This window comes from Hyalella azteca, unplaced genomic scaffold (genome assembly GCF_000764305.2).
Source record: "Hyalella azteca isolate HAZT.00-mixed unplaced genomic scaffold, Hazt_2.0.2 contig2661, whole genome shotgun sequence".
Classification (NCBI taxonomy): Eukaryota; Metazoa; Arthropoda; class Malacostraca; order Amphipoda; family Hyalellidae; genus Hyalella; species Hyalella azteca.
Window position 1 is genome coordinate 178,260 of NW_025932927.1, and position 20,281 is coordinate 198,540.

General features: G+C 45.8%; 2 protein-coding genes across 2 annotated transcripts in view; both read right to left on the bottom strand.

Moving 5' to 3' along the window:
* Positions 1–2,313, bottom strand: part of LOC108679200 (rabankyrin-5) — a 29,236-nt gene extending 26,923 nt beyond the window's left edge. The window contains exons 1-4 of the mRNA XM_047885647.1: positions 2,120–2,313; positions 885–1,063; positions 481–598; positions 207–351 (exon numbers count right to left, since the gene is read on the bottom strand). Coding sequence (XP_047741603.1) covers positions 207–351; positions 481–598; positions 885–1,063; positions 2,120–2,147 — 470 coding nt within the window. The 5' untranslated portion in view covers positions 2,148–2,313. The remainder of the gene's footprint in view (positions 1–206; positions 352–480; positions 599–884; positions 1,064–2,119) is intronic.
* A 6,014-nt stretch (positions 2,314–8,327) lies between these two features.
* Positions 8,328–20,281, bottom strand: part of LOC108679202 (max-interacting protein 1) — a 24,911-nt gene continuing 12,957 nt past the window's right edge. The window contains exons 3-7 of the mRNA XM_018167801.2: positions 16,478–16,507; positions 13,371–13,485; positions 12,428–12,638; positions 11,397–11,914; positions 8,328–11,207 (exon numbers count right to left, since the gene is read on the bottom strand). Of these exons, the coding sequence (XP_018023290.1) occupies positions 11,397–11,914; positions 12,428–12,638; positions 13,371–13,485; positions 16,478–16,507 (874 nt within the window). The 3' untranslated portion in view covers positions 8,328–11,207. The remainder of the gene's footprint in view (positions 11,208–11,396; positions 11,915–12,427; positions 12,639–13,370; positions 13,486–16,477; positions 16,508–20,281) is intronic.

The window sequence follows — 20,281 nt, forward strand, 5'->3', positions numbered from 1 at the left end:
AGTAAGTGAGGCAGAGACAGTGAGGCAGCTGCAGTCATGAGGCTCACCTGGTGAGTAAGTGAGGCAGAGACAGTGAGGCAGCTGCAGTCATGAGGCTCACCTGGTGAGTAAGTGAGGCAGAGACAGTGAGGCAGCTGCAGTCATGAGGCTCACCTGGTGAGTAAGTGAGGCAGAGACAGTGAGGCCGCTGCAGTCATGAGGCTCACCTGGTGAGTAAGTGAGGCAGAGACAGTGAGGCCGCTGCAGTCATGAGGCTAATCATGAAGGCAGTGTCGGGATGATGCTCCAGCACCCCTGAGTATACCCAGCGCAGCACCACCTCCCCAACACCCTCACCCAGCCCACTCCAGTCTGCACATGTCATGTATTCAAACATTTTTTTATTTTTGTACATGTAAATCATGACAAAAATATATATGCAAAATTACATTTTACTTAGGTAATAAGTCAGACAGGATACTGAACAGCAGAGACACTTACCTAATGTGTCATTGGGCATGAGAGACTCCCACTTGGCAGACCGAGACTGCAGCACAAACTTGTGTGCCGGCAGGGTTGTTTTTGGTGACACCTTGACGCTGATGTTGCTGTACTCCTCCTGGAATTAGCAGACTCATTATGGTGTGCTCACAAATAGTGGTTAAGATGAGAGTCAAATGCTCACGCAGAAAGTTTCTGAACATGAAAATATAATATAGTTGCATTTTTGATAGGCAGAATGAATATCAAGTAAGGGAGCACAATTTTTTCTATCCTAGCCCTTCAGATATTTTATTACAATTAATCTTCAATAATGCATTTTGTCAAAAATATCCAACATAGACTCACATCATAAGCAGGCAAGTAGGAATGATCTGTTTGTAACTAATAATAAAGTAACTCACTTTATTGTAAAGCTGTCCAACAAAACCAAGCAAACGGCCAGCAAAGGAAGAAGAGCCATCTTGCTTGCCAGTGAGAGCCTGCGCAACATCCAACTCCTGCTGCAGATGCAAGCACTTCTCCTGCAGGAGGCTGTACTGGTCTCGCAGCAAACTCAGGTGTTGCTGCAGTTTGTGCACTTCTGAAGAAAATTAAATTACAAAACATAAGCTAGGAATATCAATGGCAACATTAACAAAAGATAAAGCTAAAAAAAATATTTAACTATCATTTAGTTAAAAAAAATTTGTTTATGTTGGTTTTTATTTTTCTTAGTGTCAACATTATAGTCCTAAGTCAATAACTCTTGTCTTGCCTGTCTTCAGATGTCTTCTGGCTAAGGAGTCTTTAGTTATTTGGTTACTGTCTGTAACCTGGATGTTACAGAGCTATGTAAGATAGTGATTTGAATTGTTTACTGTAGCATCATAAAAAAATTCATAATTCCTGAGAGAAATTTGTAACCGTGCAATACATACAGCATACATTATACATGCATAGAGCCTGGCATAGAATTAAATTTATCTGCTTTAGTTTATGAGCTGCTAGTCTGCTACAGTGCTACTACTACTAGAGCAGTTGAGCTTTCCTGTTATTTTTGCAGCAGTAAGATGCCTGCTAAATAAATTACCTCCTAACTAATTCTTGGCAAAAGTGTACACTCAAAGAACAAAATTCTAAAATTATTAAAAATAATTTACTTTGGAGCCATTAGATATAAGTAATGAACAGAAACTTTCCCATCTAACCATCTTGCTTGGAGCAAATGAGTATTTACTGTCTAAATAATTTTGGCCAAATGGAAAATGCCACCGCCCACTTTTTTTATTTATTTTTTTCAAAGGTATGTACAGAAACAGCATGTGAAGCATAAAAAAACATAAAATGGAAGAGGCAGACCAGCAAATTTTGTCTTGACACATGGCACTGGAATTAGAAGCCTGGAGTGCCAGATCTCATCATTCTTATGCCAGCCTGCCAGCGTGCCAGGTGATCTCCAGGTTTAACTGACAGCTTGTATGAGCTTGATTAGGTCAATGATGTTTGGAAATGGACAAAGGAATCTCAATTTATTACAGTAAAACTAGCACTAGGCTAGCCACTATTTAAAGTAAAGTTAGTCAAGGTAGTATCTGTATCATTATTCACTTATTTGATTTATTGGCAATTAATATAACTTGCATAATTATTAATTTACCTTCCTTATTTGGTGAATGTCTGTCCATAATGAGAATATAATCATGATTTACCTTCCGGCCACTTTAAAATTATAATGCAAAAACTAAAGTACTGTTCTAGCACAACTTGACGAGCAACATTACGCCTTACGTTAAGTCGCTCTACTCATTTACAATGGCAGAAAACCGCACAACAGCTGATCAGAGGTAAACAACTCCCATGCTATAAAAGAGAATCACCACGAAATGACACTCAAGGCGATTTTGACAAGCACAATTTGTCACGAAATTCGGTACGCAGACAATGGTTTTGACGATAAAAATATGCGTTTAAAAATTGTTTTTTAAAGACAACACTTCTGAACAATACAGTATCGTGGATGTTACACATGTACAATGAATTTCTAATTTCATTTTCAAATATTGAAAAAAAATTATTCTTCAAATTTTTTTAAGATATCAACATTTTGTAAATTTTAAAAATTATTTATTCTGTCAATTGATTCATGCATTGTCTCTGACTTTATGCAATTGTGCAAAATTTCAGATCAATTGGACAGGTCAAATTGTATCATATTTGGATTAAAAGATTTGTAGGAGACAAAATTATTTGTTATTGTCTCCAACTTTACGCAAGTGTGCCAAATTTCAAATCGATTGGACAGGTAGAAGTGTGTTAAATATCGATTATAAGATTTGTAGCAGACAGACAAACAAACAAGAAGTGAAGTTAAAGAGAAGTGTTGTAAAAATAATACTTTTTAATCGCTATTTCAATATTTTCCCTCAATGTCACGCACCCAATTTGTATTCAGAGCTATACTACGACGTTAATTTGTTACTGAACCTCCTAATATTTTCGTTGTGTAATTGATCTTTATTCACATAATGAAAGGAAACCTATTGACCTATAGGATGCAATATGAGTGACTCCTCTAAAAATTGTATCATGATTTTACGTATAAAGATAGCGCAATACTGCTTTCAGTTTCTCCAAAGAATTACACACGTTAGCGACGTCAACGTTCAGTGGAGAGGAGGAACATTATTCTAATTCGAATTTAATATACGAAATCGAATTTATTATTCGAATTCGAAATTAACATTCTAATTCGAATATAATATTCGAATTTGAATTTAATATCCGAATTTTAATTTAATATTCGAATTCGCCTGGAACAACTGACATATTGTAGGGCATGAACTTGCAATGACGGCTGGATCAAACCTTGCTGCGTTCTATATTCCTGTAGTTTGAACGATAAGTTTTTATTCTCCCTCTAAGCATCACATTATAGAACTCATGGCATGAGTTGATTCCATGGCATGACCAATTTTCTGGTCATGACATGGCTGGCCTTTTTCGAACACTGCCCGCCAAGTTAGAACTTTATCGACCAAAAAAATTACGCCAATATCCAGTGACTTGAATCCATTATATTTAAAGGGGTGTATGACGCAAACTAATCAATGGCATGACATGACGCAAACGAATCAATAGCATGACGCAAACTAATTGATTCGTACAACAACCAAAGTGATCGGCATCGAAGAGCATTAAAGTTGTCGAGTCTTAGTTATCGACGTCTGCATGGCAACATCATCGAAGTATACAAGGATAATCATGGTTTACACAAGGTCCCAGAAGGATTACTAGAATAAGAAACAAGAACCAACACCAGGGGCCACGGCTATAATCCATATAAGCTGAGGGGCAACTCATCCACGCGAGAACACTTCCTCTCGCTGCGAGTCACCGACATAAGGAATAATTCTATATTTTTCGACTAGGAATGGTTGCAACCTAACAAATTGGTAGATTTTCTGCAGCTACATAGCTTCAACGACAGTTTTTTGCAAAAGGCCAGTCCTCATATCTCTAAGAAACAAGTCAGGAGCATTATAAGAATTAGCGACTGGGCAACTTTATCTATTTTAGCTTTAACGCCGATGTTGCTATGTTATGTTATAACATAACATAACATAGTGATGTTGGCGCTGAAGTGTAGGCCAGATGTGGCCTGTCGCCGATTCTTTTCCTTTTCGTGCCTTGTTCATAGATCTAAACTCGTGTCATTTGACCGGATCTTTTCATAGCCCAGTCTATTTCTGGATGGTTAAAGTCACCAACGATCAACGTATGCGACCTGCTGAATGACATGCTCGGTAAAAGGCTGTTTAGTACTTTATTGTTATCAGAGGAGCTGTTAGGTGATCTGTAAATTACCCCTATGAGAAGGCTATCTTTGCCTTTTAGAATAAGTTCGCACCACACTGATTCTCTAGCTGATTGATGCTCTGCAGATAACTTAACTTGCTGGGCCCCAAATGAGGTTCTAACCCACAGAGCTACACCTCTACTGCACTGCTCTTGATTTAAGTTATGAAAACAATCAAAACCTGGCAGTTGAAATTCAACAGGTACAATTTTCCCCCCGTGATTTTAGGGAGTGTTTCTGTAATACAAATAATGTCTATACACTCGTTTGCGATCACAGCTAACAGTTCACTTTTCTTGTTCAAAACGGAATTATGTTATGTTATGCTAATGTTGATCCAGCCAAGCACAATTTATCGTGCCAGGTGGTGCAATTATGAATTAAAATATATTTTATCAGAAGTTGTAATAAAAATCCACATTTTATTTTTGTCAATAAAAATCTACTACTCACTAACACTCAGTCCCCGATGGCAGAGTAGTAGTAGTATAATGGTTTACTAGCGCTTCAGCTATGATGGCAGAGGTTCAAATCTTCAGGCTGGTCATTCGATCTTCGTTCTGTGACACTCGCCAGGAATTTCGATAACTCTTGCTCGTCTGACGAACGGACAAAACCAAACGTGTCGCACTGACATGCATCGAATGTTCCTAATAAAATTTCTAATAAAAACTACTTATAATTTTTCTTAAATGACTCATGAGGCTCCACCATGAGGTTGTCGCAATAACGCGTGCACAAATTTAGTATGCCACGAATTGAAGAGCCTGAAGGGTAACCCAGTCTGGGCAGTGAGAGTTACTCATTTATTATTAACGTTGTGATGCATTCTTGTCCTGTTGCAAGGCTATAATCATGTATCCATCTTAAAAACAACGTTGATTTCGTTGAATAAGTAGCATCATATCCCTAACAAAGGACTGGGTGGGGGAGCTTGTAGCAATTGTTGAGGTCAACCAACCATGCGGCTTGCTGATGGGTATATCCATTACATGGCAGCAGACTCAGAGATTTTTACGGTCAACTTATCATTGAGACAAGTTACTACTTTCGATGACTTAAAGGTGGTCTTCAATAACTTTTCGTACTGCCCCTCTTCCGTCTATACTCACGCTTTGACCTAACCTATTTAGGCTATGTACTTTGAGTTCCTACCACTTGCCAAATAACAACGTAGGTCTTACTGATTTATTAAACTTTTAAGGTAATGAAATTCCAACAGAAAATGGAGCCCCACAGGTAAACAATTACTAAACCTCGTGGGTGATGTTGAGTTCGATGAATTAGTTATTGTTTTAACTCACAATAGTTTCCATGCAGGAATTAACCCTCACCAATACCTCGATGCTAACGTCATAGATTGCTAACGTCAACACATCGATGCAAACGATACTAACAATTGCGCTTTGCTGCAACTTTGTCGGAGAATGAAAACATTATTTTACATAAATTATTTATTCAGTTGAGAAAATCATAGAGAAGAGAAAGAAGAGAAGTTGCAATAGACTCACTAGACTACAGACTAACTTACGCGAACATACCTACATAAGAAACACGGAGCCGTGGCCTTCTAGCCCGCAGACCCAGAGTCGTTAACGTTGTAATAAAAGAATAAGGACGTGGTCTGGGCCAGAGCTGGGCCATGGATGATGCGGGCCAAAGTTTGCTAGGAGTTGTGCCTAGGATAACATAACATGGAGGCATGGGGCCCGAGAACCCTTAAAAAAACACGGGCCTCAGTATATCAAGACCCGCTGTGGGGCTCTACACAAGAGGCACACTCACCAGCCCCCGTCCAATAGCGTAAAGATAAAATCTAAATTACTAAACAAGTTCTTACCGGAATTTTTTTAATAAAGAATCAGATTTTGATTGAGCAGGTCCCAGGTCCAGGCTCAACACCACGTCACTCGGAGATCGCACTTCTCAGCAAGCAAGTTACTCGACGCGGGAGACAAGCGTCGCCGTAGCGACAAGTTCTTCACTCCCAACACAAGCCGAACGTAATTAACTAACGCGGGGTGAAATATCCAGGCAGTACAACGAAATTATAATAATTTAAATATTTTTTTGAAGGTAAAAGATGCGTGAGTCTTTGGTGTTTGTGTTCCTCTTTAGGCTGAACTATTGCAAGCTTATAGGGTCCCTATTTCTTTACCCTCGCTTATTTTCCCTCTCTTTTGTTCCCGCTTCTGACAAGCGCAGTACACCTCTCTTTGCCACCACTCTCCCCTCTCACTTGACTCTCTTTACCATCACTTTACCCTCTCGTTTGCCTCTCTTTAAAATTATTTCAGGGACGAAAACCTTAAGACTAACAAGCCAATCTCAACAATCATTTGGTGGCCACTACAACCAATCAATAAATAATTCATTTAAATATTTTTATACGGGAATATAATTAGCGCAGTCCATAGCATCGACAAGACCCATAGAACAACGGACGATATTTCACGAGAAAGTTCGATCACTAGAGCGACGTTCTTCTATCTAATACACGGAACTCGTAGCGATGAAATTATTACACGGACACAGAAAAATAATGTCTACACAAATAGTTCTCTAATCACGAAAAGAAAATTCTAGAGACAAAATAGGTTCCTAGACGACACGGAAAAAAATATCTATCGACAAATACTTAGCTGGACAACAGAAGATGAGTCTCGCAAGCGGACACGAAACAAGTGTCCGTGCCATGATGGACAAAAGGAGAGATCTGTCCACCCTGACCGCGGATCTGGCGGTAGATCACGTAGTCTATATTGCATGCGGTGCTCGTAAGTCTAGCGCTGATCGTAACATAGACCAACGCTGCGTGTCATGTGACGCTACTTGCCACATGGTATCACATGTCATCATGTGAAGCATATCACATGGCGCCATGTCTCAAGTTCGCAACATGTTTAGAAGCCCCCTCCCCATGTGTAACAGCACCCCCTCCCCCTCCTAACCCCTTCGTTCGAAGGGCCATAGCCCCCGAACGGCCAAAGCCCCCCGTAGGCCGTAGGGCCCCCACTTCAATTCCCCTTCACCCGACGGCTCTTCAACTCCACCAATGATTCTTTGCGTGGCATGAGTGGCATGAGTAAGGTGATGGGTGTGGTGGCATGAGTGGCATCCCGTAGTATATCAACTAAGAACCTCTTGCTGGCAGTGATGTAGTCCTACTGGTGGCAGTGATGTAGTCCTACTGGTGGCAGTGATGTAGTCCTACTGGTGGCAGTGATGTAGTCCTATTGGTGGCAGTGATGTAGTCCTAATTGGTGGCAGTGATGTAGTCCTATTGGTGGCAGTGATGTAGTCCTATTGGTGGCAGTGATGTAGTCCTATTGGTGGCAGTGATGTAGTCCTATTGGTGGCAGTGATGTAGTCCTACTGGTGGCAGTGATGTAGTCCTATTGGTGGCAGTGATGTAGGCCCGTTGGTGGCAGCATGTCACCACAGCCCACGGTAGCAGCGTCGTACAAGTTCTCAGGATTTGGAATGATTTCTCGTATTGCACTTCACGACACCCCGTCCGTGAAAAGAATCTTGGCCGACATATCGGAGTCCACTGAATGGACGTCGATAGATCTGCTATGATTCTCCGGTGAATTGCACCACAATTTCCGTTTAACCCGTTGTCATTCTTATAGAAAAAAATCGCAGACTCAATATTCGGATAAAACTAGCGAAGGATTTGACCTGTATCCTGGAAGGATATTTCGTTGTAGCAGTCCCAGGTCACTCGGGATTCCGCCTCAGTATTCGGCCGCCCCCAGCCCCGGCAGAAGGTTGTCTGCGCCGCCGGGAACACGAAGGCCATGACTATACCGCGCATCTGCCCTACGGTGGACCAGCTTATGCACGGCGTGGACGCTTGCTTCTTGTTGATGGTAGTGGTGCAGAGAAGGCGCTTCGAGATAGTGCCCAGGGGCCATACTTTCAAAAAAGTTAAGAGATCGTAAATTCATTAGCCAATCATTGACGGCCTTTGAAGCAAATTCCACCAATCATAGATAAGAAAACAGAGCGTAAGTACTTACGTTAACTTAGCGAGTTGTGAAAGTATGGCCCCAGGAAGCCTTCTAGTCGTCTCATGAAGGTCCATGGGATGTAATTCAGTTTTCCCAGCCCATTGGCAAGGCGTTGAATAGCCTCAGTCTCGCCACGTGCACAGATCCAACACGCAGAGATTGTAATCTCTGCTCGGTTTCGTAATAAGACATCCGTATTCCTGCACAGTCTCCTTTTTCTCGTGTTGAGTTATCTCGCAATCCTGAGGATCTCGCTTTCAAAGTTAGAGGCCAGTACGGTTGTTATTATCCATGTGTACAGAATGACATACTTCTTCCGTCTTTTCTGCAATGAGTACAATCACAGATGGTTCAACCTTTCCAAGATGTTTAGCTCTTCCATGCCTTTGATCCAAGACAGTAAAATTCTCTGGCCACTTCCATCTGCCCGACTGCCCCGATCGTGAACACCAAAGCTCACAGCAGTACTCAAGGAGAGGGAACATAGGGACCTTGAATAATGCAATTATCGATTCCGCTTGCCTTGCTCTGAATATCTGCAAAATCTAGCCCATCAATGGCTAGCCTCTTTCATTTATCAATACGACGTAATCACGAACGTGGCCTGGCTACTGATCATCATTTCGAGATTGTGAAAGAGTTGATGATCTTTAATTTCGGTGCCTTGTATTGCGAGGTGTTCGATCTCGACTCTTCCACCACCTCCGTGTCGCAGATCCTCAAACTTGGTCCCGTCAAATTGCACGTTGTTCTCTTGGGCACATTAATTTATTACACAGATCTTCGTGCAACCTTTCGCAGTCTGTCCTGTCAGTTATTGTCATTGGTTTCGTCGGTAAATGACGATGTCGAGGCGTGACTCTTTTCCACGTCTATGTCAACGATGTGAATGAGGAAGAGGATCGGGCTCAGCACCGTTCCCTGGCGTACTCCGTTCTTCACCATGTCCTTGCTTGACCTAAAGTCATCATGAACAGCGTGCATAATCAATGTGTTTAGAACTTGAGGAAGAGAACTCCATTGTTAACTTCGTCACAGGCTTTCGCGAAGTTCAAATAAATCATGTCCACGCCAGCCCTCTCCTGAGCTTGGTCAGAATTTGCTGGATATGCGCCAGCAACTTGGACAAGCAGGACCGATTTCATCAGAAACCGAGTTGCCTTCTGTTGAAAAATCAGCTACTCTATGTACTGTACCAACCAACTGGCAATGACCTTCTCAAGTGCCTCGATGATATGAGTGTTGATGTATTTTGAATTATTTGTATTTTTACGGCCAGTATTTTGAAGTTGAACTCGTGTAAACTTTTTGAAGATTGGAGTTAGGAGTTATAAGTTCCTCTTAGAGAAAACTATTGACGTTCCTTCCTCTCAACGTCAGTGTTTCCTTCGCCTCTCGTAGCTTATGATTCGTAACATAAATCACAAAAATCTGAAGCCAGCATCAACAAAGTCCGTTCATGTGTATGGCACAAACACAAGAGATGATGAGAGCTTCTTGGGCGAGCACAGCGCGGATGTTCCTCTCTCGCCCCACGAGCTCCGTAGCCAGTGTGGTGGGATGGTTATTCACAAAATTTTAGGCAGTGAAGAATTTTTCTGTTCAGGAACCTTTGAAGCGCAACAAAATGAAATAATTTATTGAAAGATTTCTATTGGATTTTCGAGAGGCACAAGTGCGAATACTTGTGAGCTGGTTAGAACAGGACCCAGTCTTGACTGGCCAAGAAAGCTAAGCATAGAGTCGCAGTAACAACTTCGATGATAACTTGTCATCCACGGGAAAATTTTCACGACTTTGTCCTATTTTACGATGAGCTGTCCAGACTCTTGGTTAATGATCTTCATGGTAAGTTCCGCGACATCGATAAGGACGGAGAAATGAAATGCTTCTGCCGACATCATGAGACTAGGCGAGCGTGTCGGCCATCTTCATGTCAGGAGTTGTTCGTCCTATCTTTAATGTCTGAATCAACAGGTTTGTGGTAAATTGTGACTCATGAACATTGTTTTCACAGTTGTTTCTAATTAAGAACAACATTGATGGCCCTCCTCGGAATATCTAGATGCTTATTGACAAGAAATACCCACGGCCTTCGCTAGCTTCATCCGACTCCTGAGTCTACTGCATACAGATATTCATGTTGAGCTATATAAATAAATATTATTTCATTCTGCAATAAAGTTTTATAGCGGGCACCTAAATTGCCAAATTTAGGGTGATTTTCACCAAGAAATTACGCATATAATTAAATCCATTTGCACTTAAACTTTGTTGTGTGTGGGAACTTGCAGGCCTCCTCCCCCGCCACGCTCCTGCTTATGGGAGCTCCCTGTTCCCTAACTCCCCTTTACACTCCCATTATATTCAATCTTTCAATATTATGCTCACCTAAAAGACGATCAACATTGTTACATTAACTCCTTATTAGTTGGCAGTCAAAAGCGCGCCTCTAGCGAAACATGGAAAGTTCTAAGCTGAGCCTTCCTCACCCTACCCCCATGGGTAGCCAAGTTGGGGAAGTCAGTATTAACTTGCCCCGTCAACCCCAGGTACGGACCTTCTCTCTCCGCCCAACTTAGCCCCAATAGTTGGGGCTGCGAGGATGACTTATTCCCCATAGCCCTAATAACTTCGGGGCCGCCATATCAGAGGCCAGTGGATGGATGCTCTTCCCACTCATACACTCGTCCCTTACATCCCCTGAAGCGTTACTTTAATTCCCCTACACACATTCCTGATCCCCCACATCACGCTTCCCTCTCATCCCCCGCCTCACACTCTCCCCCTCCTCTGCACGGCTGATATTTCCCCTCCCAGGGGAAGACGTGGTAACGTGTCGGGACAACAGCAATCTCTTGAGTCGTCCTCCCCTGTGGGGAAAAAGAAGGAGATAATTCCCCGCTCACGCGTTTACTCTTCTTATTCTGTACGCGAATAATTATTCTTATCGTCTTCAATTTTTGATGTACTGATATTATGATACTGATGTACAGTACTGAAGTATTATAAGTACTTCCATTCTTATAAGTATTGACTATAAGGAATGATGGTAAGCTCACCTAGAGGACGGCAGTGGCGGCCAAGCGGTGGGCGTGGACGGCGGACACGACGTTGATCTTTGGCAGGGCACGGTTGTCGCTGATGGACAGCCGCTGAGTGAAGGACGCCACGCCGCCATCGCTGGAGGACGACGATGAGGACGAAGAAGAGGACAAAGAAGAGGACAGAGAGGACGAAGAGGCCCTGTTAGGGATCCTTATGCTTTTGCTGGCGGTCAGGCCGCTGGGGTGGCGGACGACGCCCTTGGAAGGCTTCGATGTGGCGGTCCCCGAGAAAATGAAGTTGGAGGACATCACCGTGGGCTGGTAGTGGGAGGAGGAGATCTTGGGGGACATGCCCGTGAAAAGACTTCCCCCAATGGGGGAAAAGTTGGATGGGGTTGAGGAGGACAGGGAAGCCCCATTGCCAATAATCTCCCCCGTGAGGGAGGCTTCCCCAGCCGCGGGGAAGGAGGACTGGAAGCCTTGCCAGTCGTCCGTGTCGCTGGGGGAGCTGCTGCAGTAGCTCAGCACCTCGTCTGGGGGAGGGGTGGGAGTTAAGTGACGCTCATAAGATAATGGAATTAACGTGGAAATTACTGTATAAAGGCAGTGTTAACTTCCCCGTTTAATTCATCTCAATATTTCATCACGAGATCTACGAGGAAGGACAAAAGCTGGCAGCAGTACTGACCATACTCTGATTTCATCACGAGATCTACGAGGAAGGACAAAAGCTGACAGCAGTACTGACCATACTCTGATTTCATCTCGAGATCTACGAGGAAGGACCAAAGCTGGCAGCAGTACTGACCATACTCTGATTTCATCACGAGATCTACGAGGAAGGACAAAAGCTGGCAGCAGTACAGACCATACTCTGATTTCATCACGAGATCTACGAGGAAGGACAAAAGCTGGTAGCAGTACTGACCATACTCTGATTTCATCACGAGATCTACGAGGAAAGACAAAAGCTGGCAGCAGTACTCACCATACTCTGATTTCAACGAGATCTACGAGGAAGGACAAAAGCTGGCAGCAGTACTCACCATACTCTGAGCAGGACCCCGCGTCCCTGTGGGGCGGTGAGCAGCAGGAGGACAGGCCGCTGCTCTCGGACACGGAGCGGCGTTTGGAGAGAAGGGCGACGCGGGCGTCGCTAGGGAAGCCGAGGTCGTCGAGGCGGCGGTGCAGCGCGGCGCCCTCCCGCGTCAGCTGCGCCCGCGTCTTGCAGCTACTGCGCTCACGCTCCTCTAGTGTCTGGAGTTAGGATGGAGTTAGGGCAGTGTTACGTTACGGCACAGACAACGGTCACGCCAACGGATATGTAACGGCTCACTGCCTCTTACGGCCGATAGAACTTACTGCCTAATTGCCCCTCTACCGCCCCGCTAGGTCCTACCGTACCAGCAGCTAGCCTCTCTCCAGAGCCTCAGGCAATCAAACGCCGTTGAAGTCAGCCCACAAACTACCTCATCTCTACGCACACTGGAACCTGCCCCACTTGTCGCCTGACCACGTAGGTTCCCGCATCTCCCGACTCCTCAGGACCGACCTCACCACAACTCACTACCCGGCCCTCTCCCCCGCTTATGTTCCCCAGGTCAAATGAAACGGTATGTAATCTGGCGCTGTGGAGTCGTCCGCATTCTTATCTTAGAAACCCTCAAACCCGTGCATGGCCATCGTGTGCTTCCATGAATATAAGCGAACGTTCATCTGGCTGCGGTATTATCATGCGCCATGTCGCACTCTCTGACGAACACTAGCGTCCATCTGTTACAAGTTCGTAACTTCAACAGCCAACTACTGACAGCTTTTCAAGCGAGTTTTCATAGTAAGTCTCCTGAACTCCACCTTGAGGAATGCCACTGACTACTTCAAGAGGGCCTCGATCCACTATCTCCACACAGCGCCCTGTTGCCCCTATCACATATGAAGGCCTTGGTCCTGCTCCCCCACCTGTATGAAGGCCTTGGCCCTGCCCCCCACCTGTATGAAGGCCTTGGCCCTGTTGAGGAGGCCCAGTGTTGTGTGTCGCGAGCCATCGGGGCCCAGCGGGACCAGCTGCTTCAACTTCTCCAGGCACGTGCGCAGGTGAGCTCTCCTGCAACGACAACAATGATAACAACAGCTCTCCTGCAACGACAACAGTGATAACAACAGCTCTCCACCAACGACAACAGTGATAACAACAGCTCTCCTGCAACGACAACAGTGATAACAACAGCTCTCCAGCAACGAAAACAGAGATAACAACAGCTCTCCTGCAACGATAACAGTGATAACAACAGCTCTCCTGCAACGACAATAATGATAACAACAGCTCTCCAGCAACGACAACAGAGATAGCAACAGCTCTCCTGCAACAACAGTGATAACAACAGCTCTCCTGCAACAATAGTGATAACAACAGCTCTCCACCAACGACAACAGTGATAACAACAGCTCTCCTGCAACGACAACAGAGATAAAAACAGCTCTCTTGCAACGACAACAATGATAACAACAGCTCTCCTGCAACGAACACAGTGATAACAACATTTCCCCTACAATGACAAGAAAACAGTGATTGAAATAACATGTCGCGACACCCTCCTCCCACCTTCCCCCCTCCACCTCCACCACCCCCAAGAGGTCATGAGGTTCGTTTAAGGTTAGTTAACACCTTCTGCGAGGCGTAAAGTCCAGCCACGACACAAGGCGCAGCCATGACACAAGGTGCAGCCATGACACAAGGCGCAGCCATGACACAAGACGCAGCCATGACACAAGGCGCAGCCATGACACAGCAGCCATGACACAAGAAGCAGCCATGACACAAGGTGCAGCCATGACACAGGTGCAGCCATGACACAAGGTGCAGCCATGACACAAGAAGCAGCCATGACACAAGGTGCAGCCATGACACAGGTGCAGCCATGACACAAGGTGCAGCCATGACACAAGGCGCAGCCATGACACAAGGTGCAGCCTATTGCCATACAGCTACGAGGGGCGCCCAAAGCTGGCAGCAGTACTCCAGAATTGGGAGCACGAGGGCTCTCAAGAGAGTATTCATTTTCACAAATTTTCTCGTTCGAAATGTCCGCCAGATCCACCTCGCATGATGTCTGCCTTTCGCAGCTATTGCCGCGATGTGGTCATCTAACGAAGCCTCGATACTCATCTTTAATCTGGACGAGTTTCCGGCGTTAATAAAGCACTACCGCCTCTTGAGATTTATTATTCTCCTCGACCCCGTTGTATTGCATCTTACTCATCAGGGTTTAAGTTGCGATGTCTTATTCAGCTCATCGTCAGCGCTCTTACGTCGCCCGCGCCCTATGGCCGTGCCCCGAGGTGGCCCAGCTTCATGTCTGGGTGCCCGGGCCCGAGACCCGTAACACATAACCATTCAAGGGCACCACATAACCACAAGGGTGGGCCATTCATGGGCACCACACGCGCGCTGTGCCAGACATCGCGCCTCTGGCACCACCAGGCACCGCTGCTGCCAGATGCGCCACTGCGCTCACGTCAGCCATAACTGCAGCTTATTGAGCTGCCATTCGCAGTGCCTGCCGTCAGGTGGCATTCGCAGTGCCTGCCATCAGGTGGCATTCGCAGTGCCTGCCATCAGGTGGCAGTCGCAGTGCCTACCGTCAGGTGGCATTCGCAGTGCCTGCCGTCAGGTAGCATTCGCAGTGCCTACCGTCAGGTGGCATTCGCAGTGCCTGCCGTCAGGTGGCATTCGCAGTGCCTCCCGTCAGGTGGCATTCGCAGTGCCACTCGTCACTACATTGTAGTGCATATCATCATGCATTAGCATCACCAGTGGCACTAGTACACTCATGTGGCAGCTGCAGCGCCACTACACTTCATGTGGCAGCGGCAGTGCCACTACACTTCATGTGGCAGTTGTGGCTATACATACAAGGCCATGCATGCCATACATGAAGATGCCGTTTTACAGCCACGCATGTAGAGTAGCAGTGCCACACACGTGCCCGTTGCAAGATTCACGTGCCCGCTGCAGGATTCACGTGCCCGCTGCAAGATTCACGTGCCCGCTGCAGGATTCACGTGCCCGTTGCAAGATTCACGTGCCCGTTGCAAGATTCACGTGCCCGTTGCAGGATTCACGTGCCCGTTGCAAGATTCACGTGAGGGGGGGCGAATGTCCTCAGCATCTCAGTCCCGTAGAAAGTGGGAGGTTGAGGGGGGAGGGGATAGGTGGGGGAGTAGGCGAGCACTCAGAAGTTGAGTACGCAGCAGCAGCAGCTGCTTGCAGCATCAGGAACAGAGCTTGCAGGAGCAGCGGTTAGGTCAGAATGATGAGTGCAGGGTAAACAGAATATCTCTACATCAGCAACAGTGAGAGTAGCAGCAACAATATCTGCAGCTGCAGCAATGATCGCAGCAACAGCAGCAGTAACCGGTGCAGCAGCAGCAGCAGATCCAAACATAGAAGTCCGACACGCAAGCTACGTAGGGAACACAAGACTTGTTCCTATGCGCAGACGTGGCACACTGCACAGCAGATCGCAGCACAACATTTGGCACACCAGCACTCGTCCTCACTGAACTCTGCAGTCCGCATCCTCGGCCGCTGCAAGCGGGACCTCGAAAGTCAGTTGCACTTCAGCGGTGGTCGTGTGAGGGTGCGTGCTGCTCCCCGTCCGCCACGACCACACCCCCTAACCCACACTTCACTGCTGCCGTGCACCTCGCCAGGCATGGCGGTCACGTGGTGAACGCAGCGATGCATTCGCCACTCGTTTGGTGAACGCGTCACTCACCACACGCATGAGTGGTGACGACTTCACGCTACTCAAGGGCACTTATGGGTACTCACGTACCCAGGCTGCCCGCGTACCACATACCCCGGGTACTCACGTACCCAGGCTGCCCGCGTACCACATACCCCGGGTACTCACGACCCAGGCTGCCCACGTACCACATACCCCGGGTACTCACGTACCCAGGCTGCCCACTTACCACATACCCCAGGTACTCACGTACCCAGGCTGCCCACTTACCACATACCCCGGGTACTCACGTACCCAGGCTGCCCACGTACCACATATCCAGGATACCCACGTTCCACGTGCACTCACCGGTTCTTCTCCAGCTCGTTGTGTGTGCTCCTGAAAAATACGGAGACACATGAGACAATAATACGGACACTTGCGACACGGGCATCAACACGGACACTTATGATTACAGTATTGAGATCCCACAACACGATTTACAATAACTCCTTCCGGTATACATCAAATCACCTTTTAATTTTCTTCTTTCGCTAACAATTCTTTCTTTAAATTCTCATTTTGGTCACCTATAATGTTTGGTCAATACAAAGAAATATGATAAAATAGACTCATAGGCGTCATTGCGATTAGAGAAACGGGTGCGGCGATAGCGCGACCGTGATTGCCTTATCAGCGACACTGATACACCACAGCAGCGATAAGGCCAGCTCTGTTATCAGCGCTGATAACAGTAATCAGTAACGTGTCAACCGGTGCGATGAAGTCTGGTGAGCAACTCGCCTGTGCAACCAGGCAACCAAACGCTGTGCCTATACTAAAAAAAAAGTTAAGAGATCGTAAGTTCATCAGCCAATCATTGAGGGCCTTTCAAGCAAATTATAGACGAGAAAATAGAGCGTAAGTACTTACGTTCACTTAGCGAATTTTGAAAGTATGGCCCCATGGTCACGCATGCATCACAACCAACACGGCGCCCACACCTGTACCTATATGAGCAACACAGTTGACAGGGCGCCCAATATCTTGCGTGGCGCGAGACTGTGATCTTATTTCCATGTGTTGGCCTGGTGCCATGCTTGCAAAACTCGCTAAGTGAACGTAAGTACTTACGCTCTATTTTCATGTCTATGATCGGAGGATTGTGCTTGAAAAACCGTCAATGATTGGCTGATAAACTTCCGATCTCTTAACTTTTTTTGAAAGTATAGGCCCTGGTGCTTGCCAAGAGAGAGTCGCATGCATTGTTGCAGCGAGCTCGCATTGCCAGCTGTCAGATACAGAGAACTGCCGTGCAACTTCATGCCTTTGATATAACACAAGACCTCTTCTTGTGCTTCGCGGCGTACGAGCTCTACATTGTTCTTGCTTATGCTTTTTTCTGATTAATTTGCGCGCAGTTTTTGCGCTACGGTGTCCTGGCGACGAACTTGCCTGAGGTTTATAGTCAATTTTGCGGGCTATTTCTATCGCAGCTCTAGTTAGCGTTCTCAAGACGAGCCACACGAGTGCCGGCAGCTGAACTTGATTTGCACGAGGCTTGTCAAACTCTATGATGGTCAGGCCCTTCCATCACCAACCCACGGTTAAATTTAGTATGAATGATTCTTGTAAATTGCAAGAGCGGCAGCGGATGTCACAACTCTATAACTTAAGGAACTCTGATACTCCTCCGAGCTTTTATGATCAAACTGGCAGTTGATACACGCTCCTCGCCTGCATAGTCCTTCAGCATGCGCATGGGCATGAATCCTGCGAGGCTGAGAGCAGGCATCATGACGCACATCATGCGTGGACGGTAAAGGCGCATGAGGCGTGAGCCACGTCCAGTATAGCACGTGGCCTATGGTTGTCAGGACTGTCGCCGCGACTGATAAACGCAGCAAAGGTCGTAGAGGAATGTTGCTGGTGTGACATCAGCTGGCAATACGAGGTCCAAACGTTAATCAAAATTGTGTACGTGGCAAAATTCATTCACTCAACAGACAAGCCAGAAAAGAACGCCACATAAGATCTACGCCCCATTAGCACTCAAACGACTTAACCCCAACAACCACTTCGTTGGAGTGACGGCAATTGCGTAGGGTTCGTGAGCAGGGCACGCTAAGAATGTCGCTGTGATTTGGCAGTAATTATAAATAAATCAATTCGAACAAATCCTCATTCAATGTTACGCTGTTGAACATCCTTCGCTTGCTTCATCACATGTTGCGTTCATTCTAGGAGCGTCAGCACCGACGCTGGGGTGACGCGTACTGCAATAGCCGCGCTCCAACTGCACGTGTAGGGCAGCCATATAAGGCAAGCATTTCTTATGGCAAGCATCTAATGTGGCCATCTAACGTGGCCATCACCTCACGTGGCCATCACCTCACGTGGCCATCACCTCACGTGGTCATCACCTCACGTGGCCATCACCTCACGTGGCCATCACCTCACGTGGCCATCACATCACGTGGCCATCACCTCACGTGGCCATCATCTCACGTGGCCATCACATCACGTGGCAACCACACGTAAAGATGTGATAGGCCTTCGCTTTATTCATCGCTGTTGATAGCTTATGGTGACATGTAGCGGCTTTAGTGGTAAAGTAAGTGTTCATAGTAAACTAGAGTGATCAAAGCAATACTTATAGGAATTTCAGTATATGTTATACAAGCCAGTGGGAATACTGACTATTTAATAGTTCTGCAAAGTCAAGGATGCTTCGCTCCAACAAATGGGAAGCTTGCATTGAAGAAAACACTTCCCTAGAAGCAACGGGCACTTATAAATCATACATTGGCGAATGATGAAATAAACCAAGTCACTCATTGGGTCATTAATGACAAACATGCCAACTGTTACAGAAATGCAATTGGTAATTAAGGTGCCTATAGTCTGCAGCACTCAGCGCTAGTACATCGTGAACGTTATCGGCAACACGGCGGATAAGACGCAGCTTGTAAACTCTACGTGGATTATGTTAGACGAGGTATGAAAATTATGTGTTGCTATGTCTCGATATCCCGCTGCAACTTGAGGATAATACGCTCGTCGCTAGTAAAAATAAAAATAGATTTTCATAGTTATATCCAGGGCAACCTAGGGGAACATGCTTTATTGAGAGTTGGTTGCATTGGTTGCTAGAAAAAAAGATTGTTAATTATTAATTATTATTTATATTTTACTATTTTTAAAATTATCACTGAGATTGCGGGGATGAAGCGGGCGCTACCGCTACCGCTAGAATGATCTATACTGATGTCGGAAGATGCTGCGCGAAGTAAATGTGGTCCACAGCGCTAAAAAACGAGCACCGTAAGTGCTCCAATTGAACGAGTAACCATGACCTGTACATAAACAATCTGATAACCAAATTCTTAATCTGCAAACAAATTTTTGCAAAAAAAATCGAATCAAAAGTCTGACGAAATAGAGGGGAAAGCAAAAGGGTTGCAACTGACACAAGACCTGAGTCAGGTGATGGATGTAGCAGCAGCAACTGACACAAGACATGAGTCAGGTGATGGATGTAGCAGCTGCAACTGACACAAGACGTGAGTCAAGCTTGACTCACTGACTCAAACGTTCAAGGTTTGGCCAGTTGTTAACGTTAATATAAAAAATAAATATAAACGGAATTACCGACGCACTATTGGGAAAATTCGAGCCAGTGCGGCAGAGATAAGGACGGCCACACAAATTTTAGGTGTGTTATCAGTACTGCTGATAACAGCGCGACAATCTGTGTGTGTTATATGGGGACCACATGTTCTATATATGCGTGTTATACAGGGAAAATTAGTGTTTGTTATACAGGGACTTTATGTATCGTATATATGTGTTATACAGGGTAAATTAGTATGTGTTATATGGGGACTTTATGATGACGCAGTGAGCCATGCTATCACCACGTATCAGTGGTGTCCGTGTATCACCACGTATCAGTGGTGTCCGTGTATCACCACGTATCAGTGGTGTCCGTGTATCACCGCGTATCAGGGGTGTCCGTGTATCACCACGCATCAGGGGTGTCCGTGTATCACCACGTATCAGGGGTGTCCGTGTATCACCACGTATCAGTGGTGTCCGTGTATCACCACGTATCAGTGGTGTCCGTGTATCACCACGTATCAGTGGTGTCCGTGTATCACCGCGTATCAGGGG